The sequence below is a fragment of the Carassius carassius genome, chromosome 26 (genome assembly GCF_963082965.1).
Source record: "Carassius carassius chromosome 26, fCarCar2.1, whole genome shotgun sequence".
In the NCBI taxonomy this organism is placed as follows: domain Eukaryota; kingdom Metazoa; phylum Chordata; class Actinopteri; order Cypriniformes; family Cyprinidae; genus Carassius; species Carassius carassius.
Genome location: NC_081780.1, coordinates 29,526,882 through 29,544,070, shown reverse-complemented (window position 1 = coordinate 29,544,070; position 17,189 = coordinate 29,526,882). Strand labels below are relative to the sequence as shown.

The following is a 17,189-nucleotide window of genomic DNA, read 5'->3' as shown; positions in this document are numbered from 1 at the left end:
AGATGATTTGTGTGTATGGAGATGCATTACTTGCAAAAAAGGGCCGTGAAGAATCTCAGCACAGATACATTGGACAAAAGCTGAGAGAACTAGGACGGTTTATGTTGGCTGCCAAGGAGATTGATGAACGTGCCAAAACTCTTAAAGACATTTGTGATCCAGCAAATTTTAAACTGGCAATTGAAGCAGCCAGACACGTGTCAAACTATGATGTAAACAAGAACGAATATGGAAGGCCATCAACAGCTGTTAAAATTGGGTTTTCACTCAAAGGGGCCACTGAAGCCTGGATAGGCCACTGCTTGATGGACTCTGATGTCAAAACTGAGAGGGCGGCAAAAAAGTTCAAGGAGTTGCTGGAGAGCTCATGGTCCATTCATGTGTCGACTAATGCTCATAGCTCATTGGAGCAACGGCGGTGTGGCAAAGAAGACACTGTACCTCTGACGGAGGATGTTATCACTCTCCAGAACTACCTGAGGAAAGTTGAGGATGGGGCAAAGACAGAGTTAACAGAGCGCGTGAGTACTACAGCATACAGGAAGTTAAGTGAGAGCCTTCTTGCACAAATAATTGTGTTTAATAAGAAGCGTGAAGTAGAAGCATCACGTTTAACCCTTGAGACATATCTAAAAGCAGACACCGGTCCTGTTAATAAGGACATTTATGAGACTCTATCGCCTGTGGAAAAACAACATAACAAATAGTAATGTGTTCAAACTTTTGACCTGTAGTGTATAATTTAATTCAGTGATGAAATTTAATTTAATATAATTTAATTCAATTTAATGAAATTTAATTCAGGACCCCTGCTCTAATGTATTTGTATCTAATTGATCATTTTACTTGTTTTCCCTCTTTTGGCATGTTGTGAAGGCCAAAAATGACCACTGCAAAGAGAGTCATGGTGATGAACCTTGGAGCCCCCCATCAACACCACCACCATCCAGAGAAGACGAGGAGCTCAGAGACGAGGTTCTGTCATCCAGTGGGTCTGATGCAGATCCACTGGATGAGGACTTCAAACCATCTCCATCGCCATCATCCAGTGAAGATGAGTTGCTTGCACTAGAGTCCCAGTCATCCTGCCACAATACTCCAGAGAAGCACCATAGTCACGCATCATCCAGTGAAACTGACACCAGAGAAGCTGAGAACCAGAAGGCCAAAGGCAAAGCCATTCAAAAAGGTACAAAGTCAAAAGGAAAAGGAGGAAAGTTTAAAGATGATAAAAAGATTACTGTTAAAAGAAGCATAACAAAGGATGGTGCCAGAGTCTGGGACAAAGTCCATTACTGTATATTCTGTGAAAAGGCTCAATTTAAGATAGCTAGACATCTAGAAAGAAAACATATTATGGAACGCGATGTCGCCTATGCTTTTAGTTTCCCAGTTGGCTCAAAACAAAGGAAGATTCTGATAGAAGGCCTTCGTAATAAGGGTGATTGGAAACACAATCGCATGGTCTTCGAGGAAGGAAATGGTGAGATTATAGTATGGAAACGGCCCTCTGAGAAGGCAGACATAGAGAGCTACCTACCATGTCAACACTGTTATGCAATGTTCAAGAGGACTAAACTCTGGAGACATCTGAAGTCATGTAGAGAACGGAAAGAGGAAAGAAAGAATGGCAAAAGAGTACAAAAATCTTCCTGGCATCTACTTCCATGCAAATCAGGCCAAGGAGTACAAAAGATCATCCACTCTATGCAACAAGATCATGTAACCTCTCACATCAGAAGTGATGAGATGATTTGTGTGTATGGAGATGCATTACTTGCAAAAAAGGGCCGTGAAGAATCTCAGCACAGATACATTGGACAAAAGCTGAGAGAACTAGGACGGTTTATGTTGGCTGCCAAGGAGATTGATGAACGTGCCAAAACTCTCAAAGACATTTGTGATCCAGCAAATTTTAAACTGGCAATTGAAGCAGCCAGACACGTGTCAAACTATGATGTAAACAAGAACGAATATGGAAGGCCATCAACAGCTGTTAAAATTGGGTTTTCACTCAAAGGGGCCACTGAAGCCTGGATAGGCCACTGCTTGATGGACTCTGATGTCAAAACTGAGAGGGCGGCAAAAAAGTTCAAGGAGTTGCTGGAGAGCTCATGGTCCATTCATGTGTCGACTAATGCTCATAGCTCATTGGAGCAACGGCGGTGTGGCAAAGAAGACACTGTACCTCTGACGGAGGATGTTATCACTCTCCAGAACTACCTGAGGAAAGTTGAGGATGGGGCAAAGACAGAGTTAACAGAGCGCGTGAGTACTACAGCATACAGGAAGTTAAGTGAGAGCCTTCTTGCACAAATAATTGTGTTTAATAAGAAGCGTGAAGTAGAAGCATCACGTTTAACCCTTGAGACATATCTAAAAGCAGACACCGGTCCTGTTAATAAGGACATTTATGAGACTCTATCGCCTGTGGAAAAACAAATGAGCCACAGACTGACACGTTTGGTGACGCACGGAAAGACAGGCAGAAAGGTGTCCATCCTTCTTCTTGAGCGCACAAAAGCTTCGCTTGACTTCCTGGTTGAAAAACGGAGGGAAGTTGGCATACTTGAGGAGAACCCCTTTCTGTTTGCCAGGCTTAGCACAACAACCAATCTCCGTGGGTGTGACTGCCTCAGAAGATATGCAGAAGAGAGCAAGGCCAAAAACCCAGAACTGTTGAGATCAACAAGGCTGAGGAAACACGTTGCTACCTTAAGTCAGCTTCTCGACCTCAGCAATCAGGAACTTGAGCAAGTTGCTCGTTTTATGGGACATGATATCCGAGTCCTCTGCGAGTATTATCGACAGACAGATAAAACATTCCAAGTGGCCAAGATCGGCAAACTTCTGTTTGCGATGGAGCATGGAGCAGAGTCACTGAAGGGGAAGAGCCTGCAAACACCGGACTCTGTTATCAGTGGTAATTAAATTATTTTTATTTTGTTTTTTATTTAAAAGGGACAATACACTAGGCATTGTTACACATAGACAACCGATGGTGTGTACATTGGGCGTCCCTGGTTAATCTTTTACATATTCTAAAAACAAACACAAGCATCACAAGAAACAAAACATTGAAATTAAATGTTAAATGAAACATCTTATTATTATTAAAATTTTTAAGTTCCCCCTCTTCCAATTACACTGTCTTCTATATGTCTTTCGGTCTGTCTGTCTCTTTATTTATCTGCATATTTTTGACTTTTTTTAATATCACTGTAAAAGTACGTTGAGCAATCTCCTACTGTGAATATTTCCATAGGCAAAAGACACGCAGTCACCCCAACTAAAGATCTGAAAGGTGTCAAAAAGAGAAGGACGTCAGATGCAGGAATTCAACAGGAAGCTCATGAAGGTATGGTGTAAAAATCACACGAGTAGTCATATTAGGAACGCTATGCTCATGTATTTAAATTGAAACTTTGAATCTTGTGGAAAAAAATAAGCTTGACTTGTGACGTTTACAATTTATTACAATTTGTTGATTTTGTGTATGGTCAACCTAAATGTGACAAAAAGGGGTTTAACCGTTTTGGTCTTTTTTTGAGAGAAAAATACAATTTTGAGAAAACATTGAATTTAAATTCATAATGTTTCATATAAATCTATGGATGCTAACCAACCAAAAAAAGTTTTTCCATATGTGTATTTGCATATCAGAAAAACTTATGTTGTGAATAATCGTCTGTATGTTTCTAATGTATGCTTCATCAGATGGACGGCAGCTGTCCACCACAAGCTCATCAGCTCAAAGGAAAAAGAAGACCGTCACAACACAAAGACAAGATGATGATGATGACGACTCCGCAGGATGGTCTCTTGAGAAGAGACAATGTCAAACTGCAAGAACAAGACATGCAGATGATGGTAATGCTGATGAGGATGATGGGAGTGATAACATCAGTCAAGGCATTGAAGACACAGGTAACGCTCTCAGAGTGACTTTAATCTTTCACTGCACCATCAGGGCCAGCCCGTGGATAGGCAAATGCTAGGGGCACCAAAATGAGTAAACAAGTGATATTTGTAAACTTTTTTTATTTTTATTTTTTACTAATACTATTTTAAACCATAAATTTAAAAATACTACCAAATAAAGCAAAAAGAAAAAAACTCCTTTTTTAACTAAGTCATCCGACTCCGTTCCTGCACACATAAGAAGCCTCAAAAACAGGAAACTTTTTCCTTGGCTTCAGAATGAAGCTACAAGCTAACTCTGACCGTGCTCAAACAATTGGCAATAGGTGTTTTCATGGCACTAGATATGCAGCTGTTTACCGTTGTTGAGAATGACGGATATCATTCATAACTCATAACTCAACCGAACCGGACCCAACCGTTGCTCCAAAACTGTAAACTGAACCGAACCGTGCCATTTGTGTATCGTTACACCCCTAATGAACAGTTTATCAAATTGCGTAGTAGTAAGATACTATAATTTAATGGCAGTTATTTTTACCTTAAACTTTATGCTAGCAGTTATTCTGAGGCGGCAGACAGTGTGATTTTGTAACAATCATGTCAGTTTTTTAGACGCATTTAGGCCTACTATCACTTTTTTAATTAAAGTTTTACTCTTTGTGCAGTTTTGGGGGGATAGTTATTAGAAAGTTAGTAATGATATTTATATACAGGTTTAATAAAATAGCAATGTTTTACGTAAAATTCACATTAAAGAATACATTTCTCAGTTTCATTCATGGTGAAAACATGAAACGTGCCATAGTTTAGTGGAAGATTGCCACCATCAACTGGAAAACAAACACTTTTGCTGGTGCTCAATCAATAGTTTGTGCATGATTGACCTTTGGACGATGGCATCACTGTTTTAGCCAGAGTGATATAGATATATATAAATAAATTAATAACTTATTTACAACAAAATTAAACCATCGCTGGACTATGACACTATTTTCTTCTAGATCTGCTGTACAGGAGAAGCAAACTTTTTTGCGTTAAAAAAATTATGTAGTCGAAATGTAACACAAGTTTATAATTTGGTGCTTATTTGACAGAGAAAAGACAGAACGTGACTTAACGGTGCATTTGTATGAAGACAACAGCTCCCACAGTGCACAGCTCTGCAAGCCACTCCTATTAATCAGACTACCGCTCATAAAACATTAACACTTCCCTTCCATCTGAACTGTGTTTTTAACTTGGATGATTAAGTCTGGACATGCATGTATTATTGTCAATGGAAATGGAGAATGTGACCAGTCACAGCGTTTGACTGCATAATTTGAGATGCACCTTTAAGGCTCTACTGTCACCGTTTGTAATATGTAGATGTCAATATTTTGGTTGAGTTTACTGTTTTCATGCTGCACAGATGGACAGGAGCCACACTCAACTTCAGGAAGCTCATCTGCTGATAAACCAAAGAGGATTACAACATCTAGACTGGATGATGATGATGAAGATAGCGGTGACTCTGAGCATGGTAAGCACAAGTACACACCTTTCAGTGCTGTTTTATTATTATTATTATCCTCTTAAACATGCAGAGAGGCTACACTTTACTAAATGGAGTAGTTTTGTCTTCACCTCATTACTGCTAATGTTGCTTCTTAAACGAGGTTTACTGATCTTGGTCTAGTGAGCCAGCTCTACTGTTATCATGCATGAATTTAATTTAATTACTTTGTAGAACAGTAATCTAATACCATGTTAACAGAAATACAAGAAGATCATCTTTCAACCTTGCATTTCTAATGGGACATTTGATTTGTTTTCACTTCGTTTCAACATAAATGACAATATATCTGCCATAATTTCTAGACTATTGAGTGCAACTGAATAAAAACCGCTCCAACTAAATGTAAAAATCGTACACATAGGCCCGCAGTTGTCTATAAACCACACACAGAGTCATCGTTCAACCTCGCCATGATAAACCTTTTGGAGCTGCCCAAAGAGCTACAGATAGTGCAGCAGATAAATTAACTTTTTTCACTAAAATACTTCAGTTTGTGAAACAAGCATGAAATTTGACATAAATCATCTCCATAAGCCAACTTTTTGAAATGACTGGGTGTCCACTCAAAATTTAAAGTGTATTTTTTTTCCCTCAGTTTTTATCATTGGTTTTGTGTGTCTGATTATTAGTTTATGCATTTGCTTTGGCTTTACAGACTTAAGGGTAGAGTCAACAAGCAAAGGAGTTCAATATTTCATAGAGCAGACTATAAACAAAGATGGAGTCCAATATGGCCCCCACAAACCTTGAAAATGTGTTTCAGGATTCTGTAGGCACAGAAAAAATGTAAAATAGTTTTTCTTGGAATGACTGTGTGAATCTATCAGGCTACACCTGTCTATGCACACTTCAGGTGGTGGTTTATTACATGTATAATTATATGTATAAAGTGTGAATGTCACTGCACAACAGGGTACTCTTTGACTTCACTGCTGTAACTCAGCCTGGGCTTCAGTGTCAGCTGATCTTTACAAACGCTGTACCGATCTTTACTTTCTGTACAAAAATAGACTAGTTTTAGTTTAGTGTCCCAAATGCTGTCTAATAGCCCCATATCAGTTAGTTGGTAGAAAATGATTCTAAGATCTAGTTAGACTGAGTTGAGGGTGTGAAAGCTAAAGCACAGCCGAGGGCAGGGGCTCATGTTTTTACCCGGATCACACGGGACTTCAGTGGCACTGGATGAATGACCGGGCGAGGTGAAGGATAACCAAACCTAGTTGTATCCCATACATCAATTAGACCATTTTTTTTCATCTAGGAACTTTTTGTGGACATCCAGATTTTTTAACATGTCAACACTCACTGCAAGCAGAAGAAAACCATTGAAATGCAGAAAATTTACAGCTAATGGCAAATAGTCAAAATCCTGCATGTAAAATTGTCAAAACAATGTAAAGTTTAAAAATGAATACATGCCCAAACCATAAAGTTTGTTACACCCATAAAAAACCTGCTCTTGTGTATTATTGACCTTGTTAAATTGCATCTACATTATCACTGTTTTAAAGGAGTCATACCCTCGTATTACCTTGGATACCTACTGCTGTATTATAGTCTTTCAGGCCCTTCTAAAAAAGAAAAGTGGAAAAAAAATAAACACAGAGCTTCTCAGACCCTTATCTCTGTAGGCATTATTGTCTCGCGAGATCTGATGCGATATTTTGGCTGTCGTGGACGGTCATTATAATAATGCAAATGAGGGGCATGTTGATTGGTTGCAGGAAGGAGGGGGGTTGACACCGCAGGTAACGCTTTAGCATATCATTACAAACTGACATCATGGCGCAAGTTGTGAATGAACGCGACCGGCTTCCCGGCCAGCGCCGTTTAGGGCTTAAATCAAACTTCATTCACGCACACATATGAAACACGCTTGCATATATACTAAGTACTAGTCACACATACATGTATATGAACTCACGCACATAAAGTTACTCATATGAGACGTGAGCACAGCACACACACACACACAAATATAAGACGTGAGCACACACACACACAAACTAGACGGGGTCTCATGTAAGCGTTAGGCAATAAATAATCAATAACCGAATTCATGATGATCTCAGTCATTTGTTTTTAGCAAAGTACGTTAGCAGCCATTCCCCATACCTCGAAGCTAATACTCCCGCCAGAGTTGTGCCTGGACGCGTTCATTGAACGATAATTCATGAACTCGTTCATGTTTTGGACTGAACTGAACGTACCGCATTACTGCCTGATGAACGTTACTGTGAAGTCGTTCATTTAAGGCGCTTTAAATGTTACTATTAACTGGCAAATTCCCCGAACACATCAACCTACGCAATCTTGATCATATTCTGAATTAAGAAATCATTATAATGCAGTCAAAAGTCCGTTTTTGCAGTCCGTTTACAGGGAACATAAATGATTACTTCACCTCCAGTCTTTCGTTTATTTGTCTAGTGACAGACGCAATAGCATACAATAGCTGCATTAGCAGTTAGATGCTGTTTGTTACACACAGTAGAGTCTTACCGTTTCAATTGCAGGCAATTTTGTTGGATTGTGTCGCTTTTCCCGAGCTTCGATGCCAACTTAGCCTGATATTGCCCCAAATTTGTGAAGGATTTCGGCGTACAATGTTTAGCACAAACACGTAACGATAAACCAGTGGAAGGGTTGAAGGAACCGCGTCATTAAAAATGAATTTAATCCACTGGTCTCTGATAGCTAGGTCCGTTCTTGGTAGAGAAAACACATTTACATGTTGTTGATTCTGGCAGTCAACCACAGAGCAACTCTTTCTCGACTGAATATGAGGGGGAGAGGGGAAGGGCGAGCTTCCTGCTGCGGTGTCCATATATGGTATAAGAAATCAAAATCTCGTATTTGAGTGCGCGTGCACGTGGGCTATTTTACAAACCCTGAGGTACACAAACGCTTCACTTTTAAATATCGGCTTCCCGGCCAGTGTATAATCGTTAGGCAATCATAACATACATTGATTCTCGTGGAAAAGTGAAAATTGTGGGTCATGACTCCTTTAACATGACTGTGTTCTTTAACAGATGAAAAGGATCAAAAAGGGCGTGCTAAGAGGCTAAAGCAATCCCTTAAGAAGAGCCAGAAGAAGACTGCAGTTATTAGACAATGCAGTGATGTTGGTAAGATGTATTACATGAATTTCTGTTAAATATACAGTACTGTGCAAAAGTCTTAGGCATGTTAAGATCCTAATAAAAAAATGGTTTTAAGTCTGTTATTTATATCTTTTGCTGTAGTGTGTCAGTAGAAAATATCAGTTTACATTTCCAAACATTCTTTTTGCCATTAATTGTAATAATCACAATTTGTGATTTGCAATTTGCTTTCACAAATAAAATCACATATTGAATTTATTTATGATTTAACTTCTATTAACTCATTTAAATCAATATATGGTGTAACAACCCTTTGTGTTTAAAACGGCTTTTGCCCAGGTACACTCATGCATTGTTTTTCAGGGAGCTTTGTAGGAAGGTTTCTTCAAGCATCTCAGAGACATTCCCGCAGTTCTTCTGTATTTAGTCTGTCTCAGTTTCTTCTGTTTCTTCATAATAAGTTTCTTTCTTCTGTTGAAAATAAGTTATTTGTAAGAATGTGGGTAACCAAATAGTTGATGTACCCCAGTGACTTCCATAGTATTTTTTTCTCCATGGAAATCAACGGGGACCAGCTACTGTTTGGATGGCCACATTCTACAAAATATTAATATTAGAAAAATATTAGAAGGAAATTAATACAGGTTTGGAACAACATTAGAGTTTGTAAATAATGAGATTTTTTTTTTTTTGGTGAACTATCCCTTTAAGGACAAGCGGCAGCGTGTTTACCATTGGTACTGTCTCTTTAAGAGCTGTGTGCGACGCGTCTAATATACACACATTTGACAAACAGATTTTCTCTCAAGTTTGCTTTCACTTTAGACATAACCGACTTTGTTTACGTAAACCTTGTGTGTATTTGACCGTATTAGCACAATAAGACTCGAAAGATAAGTTAGGCCACTATCCATGCGTTGGGAGACAGGATGTTAGTGCATGAGCTTCACATGTACGTGCTGAGAGACGCATAGTATAATAAAATCACATAAATAAGTCTTTCATGTTAAGAAAGAATTGTACACAAGTATTTCCAAAACTGTCAAAGGTTATTTAGAAATAAAGCAATTCATGAATTATTTTATGACAAACATTTTTACTGTCTTGTAATCATTTATTTAGCCTACAAATTAAAATTATAAAAAATAACTTTCTTTTTATTTTTATCATTATTATATATTATTATACAGGTTATGCATAAGAATCTTTTATCCAAAACAACTTACAAAAGAGGAAAAATAATTACTCCAGAGTCAGTCACAATGGCAGGTTTATTGTACAATAATAATCAAGTGCTATTATAAGATAATCACAAATTTAACAAGATTTTGATGCACATCTTTCTTATTAAATCTTTGTATTCGACCTCGTACTACACTTGATAGAGAATCACTTAAGACACTTTGCTGTAGACCCATTCCACATAATAATATTCATTAAACCTGTATGTTAACACGTAGGAGCTTGCTGCATGTATCCGTGAGTACAGTTTACAAATCCATGGGAACGGATTGCGAAAGTGTGCGCGCAGGTTATGAATTCATGGGTACAGTCATCACGTAGCATTACAGCACAGTGTTCATGGGAAATGTAGGAAGTGCTGCCAGGGGGATAAATGACCGAGAACAGAGCCTCATGCCATGGATCACCAGCCAAACTGGCTAGTAAGTCTTAATTAACACCCGCCAAAATTAATTTTAACCCGCATTTGGCGGGTTGGCGGGTGTTAATTTAGAACCCTGTATATATATAAAGTGAACATAAGTTTACAAGTGGTTAATTAATAAAGAAATTAAGAGCTACAAACCTGTATATTAAATTCTTTATTTCAGGTACACTTGGGTACATTAAAACAGAATTATATTTACCTGTGCCCTTCCTGTCTAACAGGTAGGTCATATGCAGAAATTGAAAAGTTATCAAACAGTCTGTGCCTCATTAATTATAAATTTTATATATATATATGAGTAATCCTGATTAAACTTACAAAAGTTCTTTAGTCAAGAGCAGTGAGTGTTTTTCTCAGTTCCCTTTGTTCTTTGATTAACTTTAATGACAGAGATAATGAGTGGCTACTGTGTACTGTCCCTTTAAGAGATCTCACTAGTCACAACTCTGTCCATCATAAGACTACTCTCATGTAATGAAGATACTCCACAAAAAGACATTATAGCATAATTGTGTGTTATTGTTCGTTCAAGCACGAAAGAGAACTGTATTCTGGGCTGTCTTGTGCACAGCGCGAGTCTTTCTGTGTGTCACACTCATTATTGCGTAGGCTTGACATTGACTGCGTTTACATGCAGCCAATAACCCGTTCAAAACCGGGATATTAGCAATAACCCGGTCGCGCACGGCCATGTAAACACCGGCAAAAACCCGGATATGCTCATATCACGGTTTTTAAAAACCGGGATATTATACCTGGGGTACCCCTTTTCTAACCCGAATATTTGGTCTTGTAAATCCGTTTCGGCATATCCCCATCAAAATGTGTGTTCTGCGCATGTTCTGTTCGCAACGAATCTTGGTCTTTTGAGTAGAGACGGCGCATAAAAAAACCCCGCGTGCAGTATAGAGGCACAGTAGTGTCAAGTGCTACTGGTGGATCAGTACCAGCGCCAAAGCGCAAACAAAGACTATCGCTATCTGCCCCAAACTATTCATTATCCGTCTGCTGCTGCTGTTGTTGTTGTTGTCTTTGGATACAGGAAGAAGAATCGGAAATGACGCATATTGCGTCTTGTTTTCCGTACGTCCAGACGCTAACCGTGCGTCCCCGTTTACATCGGGATTGGTAACTCTCTCTGCTCACGCATGTAAACGGGTTATCCCGAATGTTTCAGAAACCCAAATAGTGACCTTAACCCGACCATAACCCGAATTTTAACAGCATGTAAACGTAGTCATTGCGATTGCGATTTGATTAATAGTGCAGCACTAGTTGAGGTTATTTTATGATTAAGATAAACATAAATTCTCACAGCATTAGCTATAAAATGGAATTTGCAAGCCTATGAACAGTGGAGGAAAACTAATACTGGGTAATAGCCATTGGGTAATGGATAAATAAATATGGGAAAAAGATTGATTCATGGCGATATTGAATCGACCACATTTTATCGAAAAATCAGTTTTTTTGCGCAGCCCTTAGGCTTAACAGTGCTTGTAAATTAAGCCGTAAAATAATCCCCTGACAGACATTTAAGCTTTATCGAATGAAGTCAGTTTTGTTATATGGACTTGAATATATTTACTGGTTACATATCTGCCATTTCATTAAACCTCTTTAGTTGTGAAATACTACATTACATTTAGATTTAAACAATGCTAACAGTAATTGCAATGAGAGTAGACTGAAATGTGTTGAGTAAGAATCCCCCTGTATGTCCGCTCTGACACCAGCAGCTGTTCACGCTTCGACTGTAGCATCTAAACATGAATGTCAACAGTGTTGGAGGTCAGTCACTAGTCAAACACACTCGACAGCTCTCGCCTCTGGAGCAACAAGAGCAAAAATGTATCTCAGACCTGTGTCTTATACCTAATTTTTAACCTTTTAGTCAAAATGTGACGAAATAGGTATTTTTGTCATCACGGCCATCCTTCGGAGTCAAAATGTGACAAAAAGGTTTTTACAGATTACTACTTTTACGACTAACTTTTATGGGTCAAAAAGATTGTTACCTTACAAAAAAGAAATCAGGTATAGGGCCTTCAAGCAGAAAAAAAGGACTTTGTGATAAAGTATATAAATTGTTTTACTTGACGTTATTCTCTTACTGGTCAATGGCCGGTCGTCCTTCTTGTCCTCAAGAAATACATTCCAGCACGTGACCACGTGTATTGTTTATTTCCTATGTCTTGATGTTGTTATGTATGTGGTTTGCCTTAACCTGATTGTAATTTCGCATATCTTCTTTTGTAAAGCTCATTAAGTTGCCTTGTGTACGAAATGCACGGTATAAATTAACATGCCTTGCCTACTAGTATTAGTTAATCAAAGCAGGTTTCAGAAGGTTATACAACTTCAATAAGGTCTCAATTTATTATCAACTCAACTTCTAATGAACACCTTTTGGTTTTTGTTTCATAGATGCTCCAGAAAGGGTAGTCAAGAACCGAGGTAAGAGACCCTGGAATGACCAGGAGAGGACGGCAGTCAAACGACGCCTTGCCAAGTTAATCGCCCTTAAAATGGTTCCAGGAAAGCAGGACTGCCTGATGTGCATTGCTAAAGAGACTCCAGTCCTAAGTGCGCGGACGTGGAAAGACGTGAAGTATTTTGTATACAATGAAATTGTTAAAGTTAAAAGAAAGCTTGCATTATGAATGAATTAACTGAGTTTACTCCATCTGTTGAATTTCCTGTGTTTTAAAGGGTGAATTGTCTGTTAGTTTGTTCATTTGTTAGCACTCTAACAACTTAATAAATAACCCAGAATTTATTATTATTGTTCATGTCTGCCATGTTTGTGTTTAATACCGTGGAACAGGAATAATTTTCTGGAAAAAAAAGCATACACTTCTGAATTTGACACTCAATATATTATAAAAGGTGTGCTCAACCTTAAAAGTTCTTAATGAAGTGACATTCAGCCAAGTATGGTGACCCATACTCAGAATTTCTGCATTTAACCCATCCAAAGTCTGACTCTCTAACCATTAGGCCACGACTTCCAGAACTTCTAATCATAATTTATATGACAACCAATGCCCATTTTACTTAACCGGCAACTTAACAGTTAGTTTAGACTATTGCTTAATGCTTAACTGAGTAAAAAAGGGATGCTTCACTTTAAAATGAAAATTCTGTCATCCTTTACTCACCCTCAAGTTGTTTCATACCTGTATGAATCTATTTCTTCTGTTGAACACAAAGGAAGATATTTTGAAGAATGTCTGTAACCAAACAGTTAACTGGAACCATTGACTTCCATAGTAGGAAAAAAAAATACTATGGAAGTCAATGGTTCCAGTTAACTGTTTGGTTACTGACATTCTTCAAAATATTTTCCTTTTTGTTCAGCAGAAGAAATACATTCATACAGGTTTGAAACCATTTTAAAATGAAAATTGTCATCCTTTACTCACCCTCAAGTTAAGTATCCCTTTAATTTTTATTTCAAATTGTTTTTATTGTTTTAAACGTACATAACACAAACAAACCAACATAAATAAATAACAACATACAAACCTAAATTTTACAATTTATACATTTTTTAATCTAAAGAATTAGCATCAAATGCATTTTCATAATAATCCAAGAAAGGTTGCCATACATTATGAAACCTTTCTGCTGAGTTTTGGATTGTAGTTCTTAACTTTTCAAGCTGGAGGAAGGACATTCGCACACCCAACATGAGTGTTTTGGGGGTGAGGGAGATTTGTAAGAATTAGTCGGCGGGCTAACAGTGTAGAGAATGCTATTAATTGAGATTGGCCTCTTGAGACCCCAACTTTACTGTGTTCCACCCCAAATATTGCAATGATAGGATCTGGATCAATATTCTTTTTACAAATGTAGGTGAATGTATTAAACAATGTGCCTATGCTTGGGCATGACCAGAACATGTGAGCCAGAGAAGCAGGGGCTTGGTGACAACGTGTACAGTTGGGATCCACATTAGGATATATTTTAGCCAATTTGGTCCTAGATAGTTGCAGGCGATTAAATACTTTAAATTGTATCAACCTGTGCCTAACACAGATAGACGATGTGTATATTTTATGTATAACTCTTTGCCGAATCTCCTCCGTCAATTCTGTATTTAGATCCTCCTCCCACTGTACCTTAAGAGACAGAAGAGATGGGCATTTCATGGCCTGAATAGCAGTATACAGCTGGTAGACACCACCTGAGAGATGAGGCTTGACCGTCAGACAATGATCAAGAGGGCCGATATTTGGTTTTGAGGGGAATGAACAAAACTGGGAACGGACTAAATCACGGACCTGAAGATACCTAAAAATGTGTTTTTGGTAGACTTAATTCATTAACCAAATAGTCAAAAGAAACGAACGTGCCATCTACAAAAAGATCTCCCACACTGTTTATCCCTTTTCTAGCCCAGGTGAGAAAGTCCGTATCTATAAGCAACTGCTTAAAAAGAAAGTTTGAGGACAGAGGCAAAGACACCAAAGCTTGTATGTGACCAAAATGTTTGCGAAATTGGGTCCATATGCGTAAACTGCCTCTTACAATAGGATTGTCCATATGTGCACCCAGTGCCACTGGCAGTGGAGCACACAGCATTGAAGACAGATGGACGAGCATGAATGTTGTTCCATTAGACACCAACACGGACTACTCCCACCAATAGAAGCTTAATACCATATTACTAATTTGTGAATGTTTGCATAGTATAAAAAATTTGGTAAAGCTATATCATGGGGCCCTCTGTAGTCCTGAATGGGTATAAGTCAAAGGATCAATTCCGAGCCAGAACATTAATTGGGAACAAAACACTTTTGGTGAGGTTAATCTTGTACCCAGAGGATTTACCAAATTGAGAAATGGTGTCTAGGCATTCTGGGATTGAAGTCTCTGGATCTGATATAAACATCAGCAAATCATCAGCATACAATGACACTTTATGAACCAGGCCATTCCTCGTGATACCCCGTATATTATTACATCGCAATGCTGCGGCAAGTGGCTCAATGACCAGATCAAAGAGAAGAGGGGACAATGGACAACCCTGTCGTGTCCCTCTCTGAACAGTGAAATATTGCAAATTAAAGTTATTAGTCCTCACTTTACCTTTGGGTGCTGCATACAATGTCCAAATCCAAGAAACTTAAGACTGGACCAAAGCCGAATTTGCTTAGAGTTTTGAAAAGGTGTCCAAACTCGCTTCCATCGAAAGCTTTATGTGCGTCTAGTGAGATCACAATTTCTGGCAAGTGAATCGAATGTTTAGAGTATATTATGTTAAAGAGGCGACGTAAATTGTGAAAAGACTGCCTGCTCTTTACAAAGCCTGTCTGGTCAGGATGCACAATTTTTGGTACTATAGATTCCAATCTTAAGGAAAGAATCTTTGTAAGTATTTTATAATCACATGAGAGTGGGATCTTTGCCCTTTTTGGGAAGCACAGATATTGTGGCTTGGGTCATAGATGTAGGCAGCTTCTCTTGTTTGAGTGATTCATTGTAGACGAGGCACAGTAAAGGTATCAATTTAGAGGCAAAAGCCTTGCAAAACTCAATTGGATACCCATCTGGGCCTGGTGCCTTTCTATTTTTCATTGATCTAATTGCTTGACTAATCTCAGTTTCAAATATCGGCTGCTCAAGGATGGCCTTATCCTCCTCAGTTATAGTAGGGAGATTTACATTGTCAAGAAATACATGATCACTAGGATTGTCTGAAGAATATAAGAATGAATAAAATAATCTGATTGCTCATTATTGTCTTTGGGGTCAAGCTTAACTTTCTCCATCCGCAGTTTGTATTTTTGTAATAAAATTGGCAGCAGAATATTGACACAGCTGGTGAAAGAGTTACCTACTTTCCCGCTCTCCATGTTCATAAAAGTTTTGTCTAGATTTCAGAAATTTCTCTCCTGCTTCCGTGGAGGCAAGAAGATCAAATTCAGTTTGTAATCTATTCTTTTTTTGCTGAGGTCAGCTGTAGGGGCCGAGGAGTGTTGCTGGTCAACATCGTGGATTAGATTGATCAACTTATTGTAGCGTCTAGACCTGCTTCTATTAAGACAGGCAGTGTTTTCTATTATTTGACCCCTAATATATATGCTTTAAGAGTTTCCCAAAGTATTAAAACATCGGTGTCTGGCAGCTGGTTAGTTTCAATAAAGAAATCAATCGGTGTTGAAATAAAGTCTACAAATGTTTCATCAGACAACAAAGATGTATTAAATCGCCAATTACATTGAATTGGCTTTCTAACATGGAGCCAAAGCTCCATTGTGACCGGAGAGTGGTCAGAGATAACAATGCTTTCATAACTGCAAGATTTAATTGATGAAAGCATTTTTTGATCCATCAAAAATAAATTTATTCTTGAATATGTTTGATGAACAGCGGAGAAGGAAAACTCCTATAACGTAGGATTCTTAGATCTCCATGGATCTACTACACCACTAGAACCGCAAAAAGCATTTATAATAGTTGCAGATTTAGAGGGGGAAGGAGGGGCTGTAAATACTTTGGAACGGTCTAGAGAAGGTTTAAGAATCGTATTAAAGTCTCTTTCCAGAATCAGATGATGTGTGCCCAGTTCTGGTATACGGCCAAACAGATCTTTAAAAAAGTCTGGGTTATCCCAATTTGGAGCATTAACAACAACTAGGACCACCGGCACATTATAAAGTCTGCCCTGAACAATCACAAAACGCCCGCATTTATCAATAATAGCACTGGTTTGTATAAATTGTACATTTTTGCAAATCAAGATGGTTGTGCCACGAAATTTAGAATTGAATTCAGAGTGGTAGACTTGTGATACGCATCCTCTCTTTAATTTAGGAATGTCTGTTGTGCAAACGTGTGTTTCCTGTAGGAAAATTATCTCTGCTTTCAATTTGTTTAAATGTGAAACCACCTTACTTCCCTTTACAGGACGATTGAGTCCCCT

The 17,189-nt window shown here is 38.3% G+C and overlaps 2 protein-coding genes across 2 annotated transcripts in view; both read left to right on the top strand.

Annotated features, from left to right (window-relative positions):
- LOC132106047 (gastrula zinc finger protein XlCGF26.1-like) overlaps window positions 1–17,189 on the top strand; it is a 161,006-nt gene that overhangs the window by 8,879 nt on the left and 134,938 nt on the right. The window lies entirely within an intron of this gene.
- Window positions 798–13,043, top strand: LOC132106022 (uncharacterized). The gene is made up of 6 exons (XM_059511613.1): window positions 798–2,923; window positions 3,266–3,358; window positions 3,718–3,927; window positions 5,336–5,446; window positions 8,518–8,613; window positions 12,686–13,043. The coding sequence occupies exons 1-6, from the start codon at window positions 1,357–1,359 to the stop codon at window positions 12,919–12,921; spliced, it is 2,313 nt and encodes a 770-aa protein (XP_059367596.1). The 5' UTR covers window positions 798–1,356; the 3' UTR covers window positions 12,922–13,043.

Bases quoted from the DNA above. Each gene is read 5' to 3' on its own strand.
- LOC132106022 (XM_059511613.1), top strand. From the start codon at position 1,357: ATGGAACGCGATGTCGCCTATGCTTTTAGTTTCCCAGTTGGCTCAAAA. The intron at 5,447-8,517 runs GTAAGCACAAGT...GTTCTTTAACAG, and splicing joins TAGCGGTGACTCTGAGCATG to ATGAAAAGGATCAAAAAGGG. The intron at 8,614-12,685 runs GTAAGATGTATT...TTTGTTTCATAG, and splicing joins TAGACAATGCAGTGATGTTG to ATGCTCCAGAAAGGGTAGTC.